The sequence below is a fragment of the Equus caballus genome, chromosome 14, assembly GCF_041296265.1.
Source record: "Equus caballus isolate H_3958 breed thoroughbred chromosome 14, TB-T2T, whole genome shotgun sequence".
Taxonomy (NCBI): Eukaryota; Metazoa; Chordata; class Mammalia; order Perissodactyla; family Equidae; genus Equus; species Equus caballus.
The window spans coordinates 88,068,193-88,085,722 of record NC_091697.1 but is presented as its reverse complement, the minus strand read 5'-3'; the positions used below and the strand labels follow the sequence as shown (position 1 = coordinate 88,085,722).

Sequence of the window (17,530 nt, the reverse complement as noted above, 5' to 3'; positions counted from 1 at the left end):
AATACTGAATTCAGATTCATGCCAACTTAATAGTAAGAGTTACCTGCACTTTTAAGATTCTACTATTTAGTGATTCCTCTTTTGATTTGTGGAGAAGAATTCAAATGCAGCTTCTATTAATCTCATTTACATACTAATAAAGAACAGCAGCAACACAGATTGGAGAGAGAATTCCTTTGGAATTAGGAGATGGTAGTTCTCTAACTTCAATAAAGGCCAAGATAAAACGGGGCCATTCATTTTCCAAACCTAAGGGATCTATTTCTGACAACATACTAGAAGGGTGACTCTATTTTTTATTACACCTTTTGATAAATGATAGGGATGCTGCCCTTTTGGTTAATAGTTAAGAGGACCCTGAGAGATAGTTGTTTATTGTGTAAGTTTCAAACAGCAGATTCTAAATCGGCTTAGAAAATTGACTTGTCTCTGGTTCTGCTCCTATCAAATGATCTTATTCTTGTCATGCTGATTTCCCACTAAAAGGAGGTCTACCTTAGTTGCAACATGAGAAGCCTTCATCATCATCATTTGTCATTAGTGTCATTGTCATCATCATCACAACACAACTTTTTCTCTGTACTAGGCACTATCTAAGCCAATTACATATATAAACTCATTTAATCCCCATAATAACCCTATGAAATAGATTCTATTATCTCTTTTTAATAGATGATAAAACTGAGGCACAAAGCAGTTAAATAATTTGTTCAAGGTCACTCAGCTATTGAGTTGCAGATCTAATATTTGGTCTAAATCTAGCTGCAAAGTCTATTCTCTGAACTGTTTGGCTAGCCAGACTAACTCTATGCTTTGGGGAAGGTCCATGGCAGGCTATGTTCTGGAAGCTCAGAGTTTTCAGATACAAAATAAGTATCACTACGTGGGCTGCCTCCTAAGGGCCTTTGGAGCTCTGTGAGTTGGGGGAAATTTGGCCATTATAAATACTGTGATGTTAGATTCCCCCTTTTGGGGGAATGAAGAGGAAAATCTGAGTCCCCTTCTCATGAGTAGAGAAACTCCACAGCATATTATTTCACCAAGTATTTCCCTATCATACCAGCCACCACACAAGTTAGCGCTCACACTGGATCCTGGGGCTGGACCCAGGCTGTGCTGCCCAGGAAGGAGGCTGACTTATCCCCCTAACAGTTTCCTCAGCAGCACTGTGTGGCCGGGAGCAGATTTCTCTCTTAGTCTTGACCAAAGCAGTGGCATAAGAGCTGTCACTTTTACTTCATTCTAAGAAAGGTGCTCCTTTCTTCCAAACACTTACTGCCCATTTCTTTAGGAAGTTCCTCTCAGGAGTGTAGGGAGCAGGTGCCTTGTCACCCATTTTAGGAGACAAAATTAAAAATGGAGGCAGAAGAGGTCACCCTCTATACTGGTAATCTGCAAAACTGTGACTATCAGCCAGGCTAACGTTACGAGGTCATGCTCCAAAAGAGTAGGTGTTCCTCCTGGTCCTGCACTGCCCTGACTCAGAGATAAGGCTGAAAGCTTGTCTGGGGTCCCTGCTATAAGTTTCTAAGACATCCCCCTTTCCTCCAAAGGTGCTTCTTCACAGTTCCTGTTGTATTGTTACTAGAATGTTCTTACCTGTAGCGAGCCTTTGTGGTTAACTCCTTTAAGAAATAAACCCTAGAAGAAGTAAATGGTACTCAAAGAAGCAATATCGTGGAACCCTCCTGAACTCTCCCCTTCTGCCCAAGGAAGAAATATAAACCCAGAAGTTGAGGCCAAGTGCATGGGCCCCAGCCTGCCTCTGGGGGATTGTTGGCTTTCTGGGGGGGACTACCCAAAGAAGCAACTTTAGGTCAATATTACTGCACCATGGGAATGTTACGATATTACAGCCACACGGGAATTCTGAGAGAAAATTAGGGAGATAGGGAGATGGAAAGTGAGAGCGAAGGAGAGAGGGAGAAAAAGAGAGAACACAATTGATCTAAGTTGGGTGATAGTCCCAGAGAGAAAAAGCCATATGAGGGACAAGAGGAGCACTTTATGTGGCATACACAAAGAGCTGTCATTGCTTGCTCTTTCCATCCCCACTTGTAGCAGCATGCCCTAATTTTGCCTTGGCTTTGATCTATTCTGGTGCAAGTCTCTTCTGGGTGGAGCAAATGAAGAGAAAGCATGTTTCCTCAGAGTCTGTGAGAGATAATATTATGTGCAAAGATGAATTCTGACATGGGCATGCACACTTGGGGCCACATGTCTAGAGGCTGAAGTTTCTTTGGGGCTAGGAAAGAAGGTTAAAAAGTCTCTTGCCTCCTGGTCTTTGTTTGGCTTCTTGCTTTGGCAGGTCTGGCTCTTGGCCTTCCTCATCGCCCTATGGCTGCTACGGAGAGCTAATTTAGGAGTTGGAAAATACCCTCTTTCCCTTCCCTTTAGCTTTAGAATACCCAGCAGGAATTCTGGAACAGGCCACAAACTAGTCCAACGCCCTGGAGACTGTGTTGAATTTGAGGGCCAGGCCTCAGGGTGCATTTCTCTTGTCTGGTGTCTGACCACGCTCTTCTGAGGGAACTAGTGAGCATGGTTGTGACCACCACAGAAAGTCCTGGGGATGTGTTATTTTGGTCATCTATATTTCTTTTCATGAGTAACATCAAGCATGTTGCCAACTGAGTCTTAGAGGAATTGAAAGCGGTGGGGACGGGCACAAGATCTTTACTCTTTATGTCCCAACACTCATTCTAAAGCTATACCTATTCAGTAACATCTGAGGGGAGCACTTCATAATATAAGAAAAAAATTTAATTGAACTGTAATTCTGTAAGCTCAAAGGAATATAAAAACAGAAGCTTTGGTTTCTGTTTTAAAAACAACAAAATATTGTGGTATGGATGGTGCGCATGCACATTTTCTGAGAGCTGAAATGTGGATCATATTTCTAGTATAACTTTCTGAAATAAGATAAAAGCATTTTAAAGTACTTATTCCCCCCACCAATCCACAGTTACTCACTTGTTCTCATTTGTGGGATCATATCTGGGAAATGGATCATGGTCATTATCGTTAAAATCATAGCTAGCCTCTGGATCCTAAAGAGACGATAAAAATAATACTGCAGCATGATTTAAAAAACCAGCACTTCCCATGCCTTCTACCCATTCCCCAGTCCCATCCTGGCTGATAGCTTGAAAGTCTATTTCAGACTATGGCCCAGTCACTGATCATTTATTACACCCATAAACCAAACAGATGATGTATGCAGAAAAGCAAGCCAGCATCCAATTCTCAGTAAATGTTACCAAACCTACAGCTCGTGGAATCTCATAGGATATTAGAACCAGAATCAATCAGAGTTTACATAGTTCAACCACCTCACTTTTCAAATGAGAAAATTGAAACCCAGAGAAGTTGAATGCCTTAATTAAGCTACAGAGCTAGTTAGCGACACTTTGACATTCATCTCTCCCATGAAGATAGGTGCAAAGAGGTGGCAGTGGGGTGGGGCTCAGGCCCACAGTAATCTCCTTCGGCCTCCACAGTTACACTAAATAAACACGTGATTTACTTAAAGGGAATCAGCTTGAAATTTAAGACAAGCTTCCATGTACCACCCCCTTTTCCAACCAGATTGCTACACTTAAACATCTCCCACAAAGGAATGCTGCCACCAAGACTGCTACTTCTCTATATTTCCATATCTTTCAGTAATTCCTACTTTCTACTAGCTTTTTTCTTCTCTTTTTTTCCCTCTTTTCCTTTGCTCTTTAGTTGGGGAATAGTGGATGAGCGGAAAGGATGAGAGAAAGACAAGGGCCAATCTTAAAGATGAAACACTGATCTAAAAGCCTAAGGTATTATGGAGAACTTCATAAACAATGAAGTAAATAGTTTTCATTTACTTATTTCCCATTTCTAGTAAACTTTTATTTTTCTCGGCTTGTCATTTTTGTGCTGTGTAATGTACACTTTGAATTTGCATGGAAGGAATTACATTCATATAACTTTACAATGTCAGAGAAACTGACCCATGAGGGATATAAGGAGGAAGTCTGTGAAAATAGTCTCAGACATCAGGCTAGATTTGATTGTTTTAATGCCCCAAATATTGAGTGGTATAGAGTCTGAATGGCTTTTAATAACTTAGTTGGTGTAGGTGCCACCCCCACCCCCAATGCATATGCTTTTGTGCAATCCTTGGCTCCACTGAATTCTTTCAATGCCCACTGATACTAAAAAAGTTCACGTGGGCTTGCAGGAGGGTGAGGGAAATGGCAAAACTTTGGCCCATCATGCCCGGACATCAGAACAGCCTTCTGCTTGAGGGAAGGAAAGCTCTGTGTGTCTGTGTAGAGACCTCCCTAAGCTGCAGTCACCAGAGGGCCCATACTCACATAATTGTCATAGATGTCTGTGTGATTCCACTCCAGGCCATCATCCAGTACAGTGATAACAACTCCTTTGCCTGTGATGCCTTTTTGCCAAACAGGTATCACATGGAGGTCCAGTTTGGGCAGGGCTGCGGTCATCCTAGTATCTTGCTGGTAAAGAAAAACAAAGAAGCACTGGTAAAATCATGATTTGCTTGCTGCAAAATGAGAACTGAAGTTCCAGTCTGGAGACCCATCTTTCTTTTTCTTGGGGTTACTCTACTCTGTAGACGAAGGCAATTAGATGAAATAAAAAACAAAGTTGAGGGCCAAGTGAATCATCAGAGTGCAGCTCTTTCCCCAATTGTTCCAATGGAAAATCACAAGAAAGGATGAATCACCCTGTGCCCCTTCTCTTTGAACATTGTGACTTCAGAGAAGAAGTTTGTCTCTAGTTTCTTTCATTTATAAGGATATGCTCAAGCTTTTCATCTACTGAAGCTTTATTTGATGTCCCATATTTCCGTCTCCCCCAAAATCCTGAGCCTCCATCGCCACACTGAACCCACTTTATATTCTCGTTCATAGATGTTTTTCTAAATTTTCTAAAAAAGAAGCAGAACCTGGAATGCCCAGGAGGCTGTGGTCTCACCAGGACTTGCAATTTAATGGCCTACTTCCAAGTAAGAGTGATTTAGGGAGCAAGTATGTGTTGAGAGGAGACTTGGGGTTTTCTTTTTCAGATAACTTCTGAGTTACAGTGTATGAGACTGAAGGTGAGAAGAGATGGACAGCAAGGGAAGGCAGATATGAGCACATTCCCAAGCATTTGAGGGGGGTGTATTAGAAGAGTGCCTGGTTTATAATGAAGGGTCAATAAGAAATTTATAAATAAAAACAATCAGAAGTGTCAGTGAATGGATTGCCCCCTGGGCTGATGCTCCTCAGAAAGATGTGGGGGGAAAAACTTACTAGGCCTCCATGAAGCTGACTCACAAGAGACTGGAAATATACACAGATTGTTGGCCAAAGTCAGAGAAGAAAGCCCCCATGTCAGTCACAAGAACAATCATAGAGTGTGGTTGTTAAGAGTATGGCCTCTGGAGCCATGAATTATGGCCCCACCACTAGTAACCATGTGATTTTGGCAAGTTATTCAACTTGCCAATGCCTCTGTTTCTTCCTCTGTTAAATGGGCGTAATTCTTGAATCTATAGCATAATGTGGTGAGAACCAGATGAATTATTTTATGTCAAACGCTTAGAACAGTATTTGGCACATAACGTATGCACAAATGTTAGCTAATGAGTCCCTTCTGCTGCAATGAGCAAGTACTGCTTAGGTTAAGAGAGTGTCAAAAGGCATTGATCCGCTTTCCAATCCATTATGCCACAAGGAAGTCTAAGCCTTAGCTTACGGTTGTCAAGAAAATTTATCTTTTATGATACTCTCGACAATAAACACTTCTATGAACGTGTATTACTGCTATAGAGACGTAATACTAAAACCGATGGGAAACACTCTGCAGGCAAGCAGGAACACTTACAAATTGTCCACTCAATGCCCACATACCAATAAAGATTTAGTAACTATTTTAAAGGCAGAATGGTTTGCAAGTCTAGATAACTGCAAGTAGATATCTTTTGTCCTTCCTTGTATTCCTTCTTTTACCTAGTTCAGAAAATCTCACCTGTAAGCATGTAAAAACTGCCACTCAGGGCTGTATCTACTGAATCATATTCACCGTACACTTTGGGTTATATAAATGGTTCTCAAGAGTAACTTTGACCAAATGCAATTTTTGCCATGAGTACTATTTTGGAATCCCTAACTTGCAAGGCATGATTCTTCTGCATTTACTCCTGATAACTTAAGAAGACAAAAAGGTAACAACTTCTCTCACAGCAGCCAAAGATCTGTGTTTAGACACTCTCGCCTAGTAAAACAGAAGATCCAGATCATGGAAGGTCCCATCGGCCCTAGTTTCCAGGTAACATAGCCTTCTGCTGAATTCTCCATCATTAAAAAAAAATCTAGGGGCCAGCCCGGTGATGCAGCAGTTAAGTTCACAGGTTCCGCTTCTCGGTGGCCCAGGGTTGCCAGTTTGGATCCCCTGTGTGGACATGGCACTACTTGGCAAAAGCCATTCTGTGGTAGGTGTCCCATGTATAAAGTAGAGGAAGATGGGCATGGATGTTAGCTCAGGGCCAGTCTTCCTTAGCAAAAAGAGGATTGGCAGTAGTTAGCTCGGGACTAACCTTCCTCAAAAAAAAAAAAAAAAAAAAAACTATTGTGCAAACGTAACAATATAAATAACCCAGGTTCTACACAGTCCTTTGGTAGGTACTTACCAAGTACCACTGCTGATTCCACATTGGATCATTGAAGAGATTTAGTGCTGAGTCTCTTAGAATTGAACGTTTACTTCTCTCTTTTTCATACTGTTGTTCAGCCCATATCACCTACAAGGAGATTTATAGCAAGAAAGTCAACAGCCAAATACCCACCTCTGTGTAACCATCTTCCCTCTAACTAGTTCCAGTGCCCTTCCTATCAGAGTTCAGGCAGCTCCGCCATGTTCTCATTTGACTACAGATCAAACTGGTAGCTCAATGAGAAGAAGGGGTTACCCACTGGGAAGATGAATATTTCCTCTATTATAGTAAATTGTACCTTTAGGGGGAGGAGAACCAGTCAGTGAAGCGATGATTCCCTCAAATTATTTACACTGTGATTACAGTGGAAGTAAAAGTTCAGCCTGCTTTCATCAGCAAATGGACCATAATACTCATTTTTGTATTGAGGTTCCAGGGCTCTGTAGCTGAAAATTTGTCCGTTTTCATGGAATGAGTCAACAAGCTAAGAGATCCCAGAGACTGCTGTTTGGTGCTCTTACAGCTTAATTTCTCTTTCTTTACACACAAAAGGTAGAAATTGCAAATGTTACACAAGACAAGAAAGGTGCTGTGTCTTTGTGTATCTGAAACGCTGGCTTCCCTGTGCTTCAACCTCCTACTTAAGAGTGTTTAATATGAGAAACAGATCCAGGGTGTTGAATGGGCACTACTGACTATACACACTTACCATTAATTTAGTTTCATGTATTATGCAAAGAGATCTGACAATACAAAAATTACCCGCCCCATATTTATGGCATAATCCTATTATACTTGAGGCCCTGAGAGTATGAGGGGCTGCCTGTGGTTCTATTTATTATGAGATAATTTGTTGTTGGTAGTACTGTTGAGTCGATTCCAACTCCTAGTGACCCTGTATCCAGCAGAGTGGAACGCTGCTCAGTCTTTTTGCACCATCCTCTCATCTTCTGGCACTGTATCAGACAATGCTCCACTGCTATTCATAAGGTTTTCATGGCCAATATTTCAGAAGTGGGTCCTTCTTCCTAGTCTGGCTTAGTCTGGAAGCTCCGCTGAAACCTCTCCACCATGGGTAACCCTGCTAGTATTTGAAATACCGGTGGCATAGTTTTCGGTATCACAGCAACATGCAGCTGCCACAGTATGACAACTGACAGACAGGTGGTATGGTTCCCTGACTGGGAAACAAACCCAGGCTCTGGTCATGAGACCACAAATTTTAACCGTTAGACCACCAGGGCAGCTCCTATGAGATAATACCATGCTCTTATTTTGCTTGGCAACATGACTATTTCCTACTCAAAACATACGCTGTCTATTGTACACGTGATGATACTCCAGTGTGCGGTGGGATATTGTTAATGTGAGAATACTCAGAAGTTAAACCCAAAAACAAAAACTGAAAGATAATTTGCAATTAAGGGATAAAATCACCCACTAAGACTGTCCTGAATTTTCAATTAGAAAGTATACTGCAAACCTTTTATAAACATTGGGAGGGACTTGAGAGTTAGCAATTAGTCACTATAATTTATTTTTAAAGTGCCTATATTTTTAAGTTAATTGTTTTGGCTTAAAATACCTCAATGCTTGGAATATACTGCCTCTCATCTGATTTGGTCTTTGGAGCTGGCTGCTAGGGAACAAGTACTAATCTTTGAGGGAGAGAGTCACTTACAGTTGGAGATTTCATTAACAGACTTGTAAAGATAGCCTATTGCTGCATGTCAGAGGACTAATTTGAGAGAATATTATTCCCTATCAAAAGAAAGAGCAATAAAGTGAAAATCAAAAGCAATTTTTAAAAAATGAAGCACAAGAAGAAGCACTCTGCCATCTGATCAGATAAACATCCAATTGTTGGAAACAGTGTTATGATTAATGCCATTAACTCCAAATCCCATATTAATCTCTACAAGAACAGAACAAATGGAACAGAGCAAATTGGTGGTGTCTTTGTATTTTGTATATAATAGGTATCATGTACTTAATTGTAAATAATACTGTTGATTTGCAAAGAGCATTAAAGATCATCTAGTCCAAGCTTTCACTGCAAGCTTCTATGATTTTTCTTAAAATAAAATTATTCTAAAAATATTTTTTTCGTAGGATTATATAGACTCCTTTTTTATGAAGTTATGTTGCAGAGCAAATTCTTAGTTCTTCTTAATTATGCCTTAAGATTTCTCCCCAAAATCAACGATTAAGGAAATATCTAAAGAATAGAACTGGACCATCTGTTCATATTAGTGAGATACTTTGAGTAGTAGTAATAGTTATGTATGCTCTACTGTGTCCAATTTTCTCCTATGAAGATGAGAAGGGAAGTCAGTTTGATTCCTTGTGCATTAATATCAGGCAAGCAGTGAGGCAGACAAGGAAATCTCTCCTGCTTTACATAAGAATTAAGCCTAGTCAGGGTGCTGGAAGTTGTCCTACTTTTCAAAGACCACGTGCAATATGCCATCTGCCTTGGGATGGGGAAGGGAAGATTTCATCGTACAAGAAACTTTTAATGTCCAGGGTCTCTGATTTGGTCTCCCACAGCTAGCCTTTAACCTGAGTAAAAGCTAGCAACGGATGTGTATAAGTTGTGGGTCGCTGTCCGCGGTCCTGACTCAGTATTCTTTGTCTGGGTGTGGCTGCTGCGTTTACATTTGAACTCTGGTAACCCAGGCTCGGTCATTCTCTACTCTCATAATTTTCTCTCTTCTTTTTTAAAAATTCTATCAGTTGCCGAACAAATAAAATAGCAAACTATTTCACAGGGTTCATGTACTTTCAACAGTTCTATCACCTTTCCGTCACTTATACTTTTCTTTCTGGGAAGTTGAAAGGATGTGTTCTATCTCTCACAAAGCTTCCATATTCCCTGGAGTGTCCTAGGCAACAGAAATCATGTATTCAGATATCAGGCCAGCCAGAATAAATTTCCACCAGGAAGGCGCATTCTTGAGAAAAGGCAACATTATGTGTGCAAATTGCAATACTCCCAATACAGTCAATATTTCTATTGATATGTTTGCTGACTTCAAAAACATAGTTCAAAAATCAATAGGTCCATTAGATATACATTCAAACTGTCCCCACACTATTTATCTACATTCAGTCTAGACATTTCCTGCTGTTGCCTAATGATGGAATATGGATACAAACTAGGATAAAAAGAGATCCAATGCTTTGGATCAAACAATACAATACTTAGTAAAATATTTGCCTCATGAAGACATGGATTTAAAGCTCTTTCATAAACACTAGTTTCCTACACAACCAAACCAAATAGAAATGACACAATGTTTTTTAAGTTATGCTGAAATGTTATCAAAAGCAAGCTTCATGTATTATAGTTCTTTGGCATTCCTACATGAGATATTAAAGGGCTTGGTACATAATAGGCATATAATAAAAGGTTATTGACTGCTTTTATTGTCAAACATTTTAATTAGTACTGCTACTTGATTTTTAATGTTCACTTTAATGCTCTTAGACTGGACCTGTGAGCTAGTATTATATATATATTATATATACTTTATACATATTATTCATTTATATATATAATTTAGTTAACTCAATCAATCCAATCCGATTCAATTCAGTTATTATTATGTGCAATTATAAGCTTAAGGAAATAACAGGAAACACTAATGATAAATAATTGTGAGCACAATAAAAAAGAATCATATTTGCAAAGTGCTTTTGCTCTTGTTGGCAACTATAAAAAAAGCAAATAAGTCAGGTTACCATTTGAAGACATGCATAACACTTACACGATCATCATCAGATAATCTCTTGGTGATATGAAAGGCACTCCTTCGAGATCTTCGGGGATGGTTTTTATGTTTGAATAAATAGTGATTTTCAAGTGATCCTATCTATAAAAGAAAAAATTAGAATTAAAATCTACTTTCGGAGCCAGCCTGGTGGCGTAGTGGTTAAATTTGCACACTCTGCTTTGGTTGCCTAGGGTTCACCTGTTTGGATCCTGGACGTGGACCTACACACTGCTTATAAAGCCATGCTTTGGTGGCATCCGACATAGAAGAACTAGAAGGACTTATGACTAGCATATACAAACTATGTACTGGGGCTTTGGGGAGAAAAATAAAAAGAAAGATTGGCAACAGATGTTAGCTCAGGGCCAATCTTCCTCACCAAAAAGCAAAATGTCCACTTTCCAAAATAAGTCTATATGGGTTAGACTGTGCCCCAACTAACTTAGAGATAGGCAACTTTTATTAAGCTCATTCCTTGTATTTGAAGTTAACTTTTTTTCTTCATGAGGAAGACACAGATAAAAGCCTTCCCTCTCTTGTCAGTGTGTTGAGCGAGATGAGCCTCATGATGTTATCAGTTGGGTTCACAATATACTTGTGGGCTTGTGATACTTCTGTTTCACACATTTCAGAGGAACTACATTTGTTTTCCTACGTGACAATGTTGTGTAGTTGACATTTCTAAAAAATATACCCATTTCATCAAATTTAGTCTGTTAGAGAACAATAATCTGTGGAAAGCAGGCAAACCCTTTGTGTACTATCAGTGCCATATTCAGTTAAAACAATTTGTTGTTGTTGTAAAACATAGCTATTGAATCCATAGTGATAATTGCTATAAGCTACTAGTAGTGACCATTTGACTTTCCACTAGTGCAAGGCTGTGGGAAAAAGCCAGCATGCCACATTTAGGACAGGTGTTCCACCTGAGTGTGTAAACTTCTCTGGGTGACTGTCAATACCTTCGGTCCATTTAGAACCATGTTCATTATTCTTTTAAGCTAGTGTTTCTTTTATTCAAAATGGTACTTAATTTGAATCCAGCAAATTCTCTAGATGCCCTGTATTTTTTTAATTAAGAGACAAACAATTGACAATGGGTTATTTCAGAAGAATGACATTCTTCAACTTGGTGGTTCTCATCACCTAGAGAATTTTTTTAATAGAGATGCCTAGGCCCTGCTCCAAGCCTGGACCTCAGGCAGTGAATCTGCTATAAGCTATAGATGGAGTTGGAGAGAGAGAGCAGTAGCCATAAGAAAAGATTACCGATGTTTAGCTCTGTTTCTGATATCAACTGGCTTTGATTCTGTTCACCCCTAATCCTAGCTTTGTCTTGAGGCCTTAAGGAACTCAGGATAGTGATGCTAAGTTCGTGTAAACAAAGGGAGAAATAAGCAGAACCAGCAAAGCTCTATCAGTCTTTTACAAAGAATTATTATTTTTTAAACGATTGTTAGTAATGCCATTTTAACTGTAAATGGCTAGAGAAAATATAGAATATGCAAATCATGTGTAAATATAGGTGGTTTTTCTCACTACTTTTAAAGCTTCTTGTGACTATGCCATCCCTTCTTCGAAGATCCTACCAAGAATACTGATTTATTGTTATTTTTAGTTTTGGGATTTATGATTTTGAAAGGCAGTTTCCATAATGCATGGTCCAGGTTTAGATGTATACCCGGGGCTAATAGGTAAGAAAAGAAAGAGGGATTTACTTTTTGCCCTCTCCTCTAATCTCCTTTCACACAGTTACCAGTGCTATTTAGCTGCCCAAGGGATATAGGATTAAGTCCCCAGTCACCTCCCTGCATAGGACACACATGATTTCCATGATACCCTCAGTATCCACCAGTACAATTCCACCCACTACTCACTCTCTCTTTAGATCCCAACTATTCCTTGCAGACTTACCAGACTTACTACTAAACCCTTTTCTTTATATCTCCCTGGCTCCCCACTAGCTGTTTTCTACCTCTGAAGTGTCTTCTCCAGTCTCTTCCTGTTCTCCTGGAAACCTCTGACTCTTCTTCCTAAACCCTGTGCAATTGCTTCCTCCTTTGGACTGTCTTCTTTTATCCCTCCCCAGTTCCTTTCCACCTTCAATCCTTCAATCAACAAATACTGAGACTCCAGGCATAACTTTTACAGCAATTACATGTAATTGCAATCATTTGTTTCCAAACCAGTCTCCTCTAGATTTTTGGTTTCTTAAAAGTTTCTTTTTCTCCTATTATTCCTCAGCCCCTAAGACGGAGCCTGGCACGGAACAAGGTCTGGGCAAAAGCAAAAGTCTTGGTTTGCTACCGGGACACGGAGAAATTAATCTGTGTGTTGACTTTCCTGCTGGGCATTTCAAAGACAGTTTGGCTCATAAAATTTGAGAATGAAGCCTCTGGCAAGGGAAGGCGTATTCCCCAGTGAATTCGATCTGTGGAATCGCCAACGCCCACGTCGATTACTCATCCATGACTTCAGCAGCGTCTCTACCACCACCTCCAGAAAAAACGCGCCAAAATTTTCACAACTCCCTCCTCCCCCGCTTTGATGCGTACAGACTTCCAAGGCAAGGGGCGAGGGCTTGATTCTGAGCCAAGGAAAAGAAAGCTTAGATTAGAACTCACACCCCCTGGAGTTCCCCGGAATCGCACAGCAGCCTCCCTCGTAAAGCCTTAATGTCCCCCTCACCCAGCTATCTATTAACCCAGCCTTCACTTGGACAGGCAACAGTTTTCATCACAAGCTGAAATCCCTAGGGAAGCTATTACGCATTTGGCTGAGGAACAAGAAAGAAATAAATCCTTTCCTCAATAGTCAATTCGGCAGCTTGTTCCTTCAGGGAGCGTGACCTAGCAAAGTTGTGAAGCTTGGACTTTGCAAGTTCCCGGTGAAAACCTGGAGCTCCCATTGGAGACGCGGAGAGCTGGTCCTCTGTCTTTTACCCACCTCTTCTCCCGCCGGCTACCCAGGCCACTCGGCGGCACCCCAGTCTCCGGGTTGCAAGTCCCGGCCGCTGGTGCTCTCCCAACACCCTGGGCGTGCTCCCAAAGGCTGGCGGCGGACATCACCAAGCCTGCTTGGCCCCTTGCATCAGGACTTGGATCTGATGCTGCCATATTGAAAAGAAGGAAACAGCCCGCTCCTGACGCAGACCCGCTGAGTCCCAGGCAACAGAGCGCGCTGCCTCTCCTGGGGACGCTTGGTTGGTAAGAGCCTGTGTACATCTCAAGTTCCGTGAGCAAGCGTGGAGAGATTTTTCTTCCAAACCGCGCGGGAACTGATTTCAATTCCAGAGAGGACAACAGCAAGAATAAGCTCTACCCAGCTGCAGCGGCTTCGTTCTGCCTGGCTGCGCCCTGCCCAAACAATAAATAATGCAAGCCTTCTCTCTCCAACAGCGCCAGGGACGAGAGCTGGAGAAGCTCCTGCTCTTTGCGACTGGGCTCAGGAGAGTGCAACCTGGGGCTCCCACTTGGGACATCGCGCTTCAGTACCGCCCGTCCCCTCGGGCCCCAGAAAGTTTCTTGAAAGTGCAAACTCTTACCTGACCCAAAAGGTCATAGCCCAGCTCCTCGGCTATGGCCGAGGCTGCCTCCGGTCCCCCGGGGATTTCCGCCGCCCATTCATTCACAAACTGCCTCTTTGCTTTTACACTGTTCAATGCACACCAAGCGCAAAAGAGAGCGAAAGCAGTACACTGCAGAGTCCAGGCTCTTCGCTCCATGGCTCACACACTCGCTTGCACACAAGTGGGAAGGAGAGGGGGGAAAGAAGCAAAATAGAAAAAAATCCGGAAAGACTCGCCCTTTCCACCCTCGGGGCTCTGGACCACTTCTCGCTCCCAGTTGTTCTGCGAGGAGATAGGAGGCACTTGATAAGAGGCTGGGCGGCGGCGAGCGCTCAGTGCAGCGCTTCGGTCTCCCGGCTGAGTGGAGCCCCAGCCCTTCAGAGCCGGAATGGAAATGAGTGTTTACACGTCAAATCGACGAAAGCCATCTCTTGACGTCAGATCTACCTGGACTAAGATCTGGATGGTATTCCCGGCGGGGTGGAGAAGCGGCTAAAATAAGCAGCGGGGGATTAAGAAAAGGAAGGAACAGTTTGCTGGGATCAGTTAGGTCTGCTCTCTGACTGTAAATTCTGCAGCCGTGAGAAACACCTTTACTTCTCAGAGAGAAGTGCTACCAAAAACTGGGAGTGCAGCACACTTTCCCTCCCTTCTGTCCATTTTCTTTATATTTTCTTGATTGTCTCGAGGTGGGGGGTAGGGAGGGAAGAGAATTCTTAGAATGGCCCTGTGGATATTAGCACCTGCTATGAAGAACAGGGCTCTCAAGCCTTTCAAATCGGACAGAGCCTGGGAGGACAGAGAGGAGAAAAGCGTCTACTGCTCCGATTCTGATCTAAATTGCCTAAGAAAATGAGCACATCTGGAAGATAATGTTAAAGGAAATACTTTTAAAAATGTATTTTAGCCATTCGAACCACCTCAGTTAACAAGTTTACTTTCTTCTCTCCTCTGTTTCTCAACCTCAGTAAAACAATATCTAAAATTTTATTCCAGATATTGCAGAGTCTAGCATCACCTCTTTCAGAGTGCTTATCAGAAAAATGATTAGTTACATTAATTTTTTAAACAGAAAATTGTTTTCTTTCTTCATCAACAGGGGGGTCTAGGGACCCAAATGGGGCCTAATGCTGTTGCGTTGACTCAGGGAGAGAAAGAGCAGGTTTCGTTAACTCCGAACTTTGCATTTTTCCTTCAGTAGAGCATTTCGTTTTGGTGTTGAACTGGAGCTGTGCCATTACTTTCCCATAAAATGCACAATATCTCTTTGTGGAAGAATGTTTTCCCATGGAAAGAGAATAGGCAAATGTCTAAATAACACCCCCACCCCCACCCCCCACCCCCCCGTCCCCAAGAGAAAGGAGTTCAGTCTACTGTGGCTGAGCCTATTGCTATCCTGAGGGGTAGAACCTGGCAGGAAATGCCCTGGTGTGTAGTATTCAGCACCGAGGAATGGACAGCGCCACGCGCGCCCGTGGCGGGAGCTGCTCCTCCTTTTGAGCCCTAAGGACGGCTGCCCTTCTGCGACTGGTCAGAACCAAGCTGTTTCTCTTTTGGCGTGTGTCTTCCCCCTCTTTCAAACAGAAAAATAGGAAATTGACCACAGAGGGGAAATGTGGTTAGGTTCATGATCGTGACTACTTGCATCGAGCTCACAGGAACGCGTTGGACACAGCCCCCAAATAAAATTGCTGAGGATTAGAAGTCTCGTCTGCGAAAGGTTTTTTCTTTTTTTAAGCTCCCAACCGCCGGGGGGCGCAGCCTATTCGAGAGAAAGAGAAGAAAAGGGATATAAGATTGAGAAGAAGGCACGACAGCTTGTGGAGAAAGGAAGCAAGAGATGTTCTTTACAGGAAGCAAATGAGACTGGGACTTGGTGGAGGATGAGGCTGAGTGGTGCTAATTCTTCATTTGCTTCCATGTTTGCAGACATGTGGACTAGATGATTTCTTTAAACATAAAGCTTCTTAACCAAAACAAGTGCCAGTGTTAATAAGCCATGTGATGCAGTTAAGGATATTACAATAATGTAAGTAACTCTCACATGAGATGTTGTGGAATGGGCTCAGATCGATAGCTTTTCTGTCTGCTCTGTAAATTCACATGCGTAACTGTTGATGGCTGAGTGAGCTGTCTTCTTTTCCCTTCATGCTTCAGGCTGAGTCGTGGCCTCAAGCTCTCTAGGGGGTTTCATTCTCATAGCAGACAGATGCTAACTATGTGCTAGCAAGGCAAAAGAACCTCATGGCAAATGTTTAATGATGGTAGGTAAGGTTAGAGCAGGAACATATTTGCCCCTTTCTTATTATTGTTCAAGAAAATCAGCTTGGCATAGTGTTGGCAATGAAACCAGTGTCTCATTAATGAAGCATTTGTCTTAGATGGAGCACCTTACAAGCCTGGAACAAACATTTGTTTGATATACTTAATAGGGCAAACTAAATTCTCACAGTAAGAAGATAATATCCTCAACCAAACTACTATATATATATATATATATATATATATATAGTAATTTGTATATATATAGTATATAGTACGTATATATACAATATATAGTAATAGCATATATATGAGTAATTTATTCTCAAATTGTCTGAATTTTATCCAATGGACCTTATTTACCACAAATTTCTGGTATGTAGAAGAAATGAATGTTTGCCAAGTCTAGGGGTGCAAATAAATGTGAGATCCATCTTAACTTTGTCATATCAAGGGCCAGCCCTATCCTGCTATTTGGATCATAGTAATAACCTCCAGACCCATCAGCGTCATATTTTATATCATGAATTAGAAGAGCCAATTATTACCCATAAGTTTTAACAGCATTTGACTCATCTGATTAATTTATATAGAAAACAGGATAATTCAGAAACCAGAGGACTGTGTTTCTATTATGAACTGTCACGTAAGTGTCATGTCTTTCATGACGGCTCCCAACTGCCCTGTTAATGATGCAGTTAATCATTTATTAAGTTTTCTTGGAGAGTAATAAGAGCAAGGCTAGTACCAGAAGGAAGTAGGAATATGTTCAGAGACCTATAATCACCATCTTTTTAGTCTTCGAAAACAAATTTTCTAAACCTTTTGTTACTGTGAAATAAAATATGTACACTAAAGTGGACAAAACAATGTGCCCACTTTATCACAAAGTTAACACTGTGTAACTATTTAATTCAAGAAAAAAAAAATCATTGCTATCCCTCCAGAATAATATTCCAAGATTTTCAAGAGGCATAGGAGAAAGAGTGAGGAAATAACTTAGGTTTAACATTTTCCAGTTGTTATGTAGACTTATCTGTTTCCTGTGGGTAAGAGTAACTATATATTAAGTCAAGTCTGTAATTAATTAGTCTGTAATTAAACTAGAAGGTATTTGGTAGCAGAGCATTTTACAGAGGCAAGTTTACCTATAGCAGTGTTCCTCAAAATAGAAAATAATATTTGTAGGGCATGCTGGGGTAAACTGGAGGAAATTTGGGG

The 17,530-nt window shown here is 41.3% G+C and overlaps 1 protein-coding gene across 1 annotated transcript in view; it reads right to left on the bottom strand.

Moving 5' to 3' along the window:
- Positions 1–14,618, bottom strand: part of PCSK1 (proprotein convertase subtilisin/kexin type 1) — a 45,110-nt gene extending 30,492 nt beyond the window's left edge. The window contains exons 1-5 of the mRNA XM_001504608.6: positions 14,024–14,618; positions 10,474–10,578; positions 6,680–6,790; positions 4,353–4,499; positions 2,974–3,050 (exon numbers count right to left, since the gene is read on the bottom strand). Of these exons, the coding sequence (XP_001504658.1) occupies positions 2,974–3,050; positions 4,353–4,499; positions 6,680–6,790; positions 10,474–10,578; positions 14,024–14,203 (620 nt within the window). The 5' untranslated portion in view covers positions 14,204–14,618. The remainder of the gene's footprint in view (positions 1–2,973; positions 3,051–4,352; positions 4,500–6,679; positions 6,791–10,473; positions 10,579–14,023) is intronic.
- Between the last annotated feature and the right edge of the window lie 2,912 nt (positions 14,619–17,530).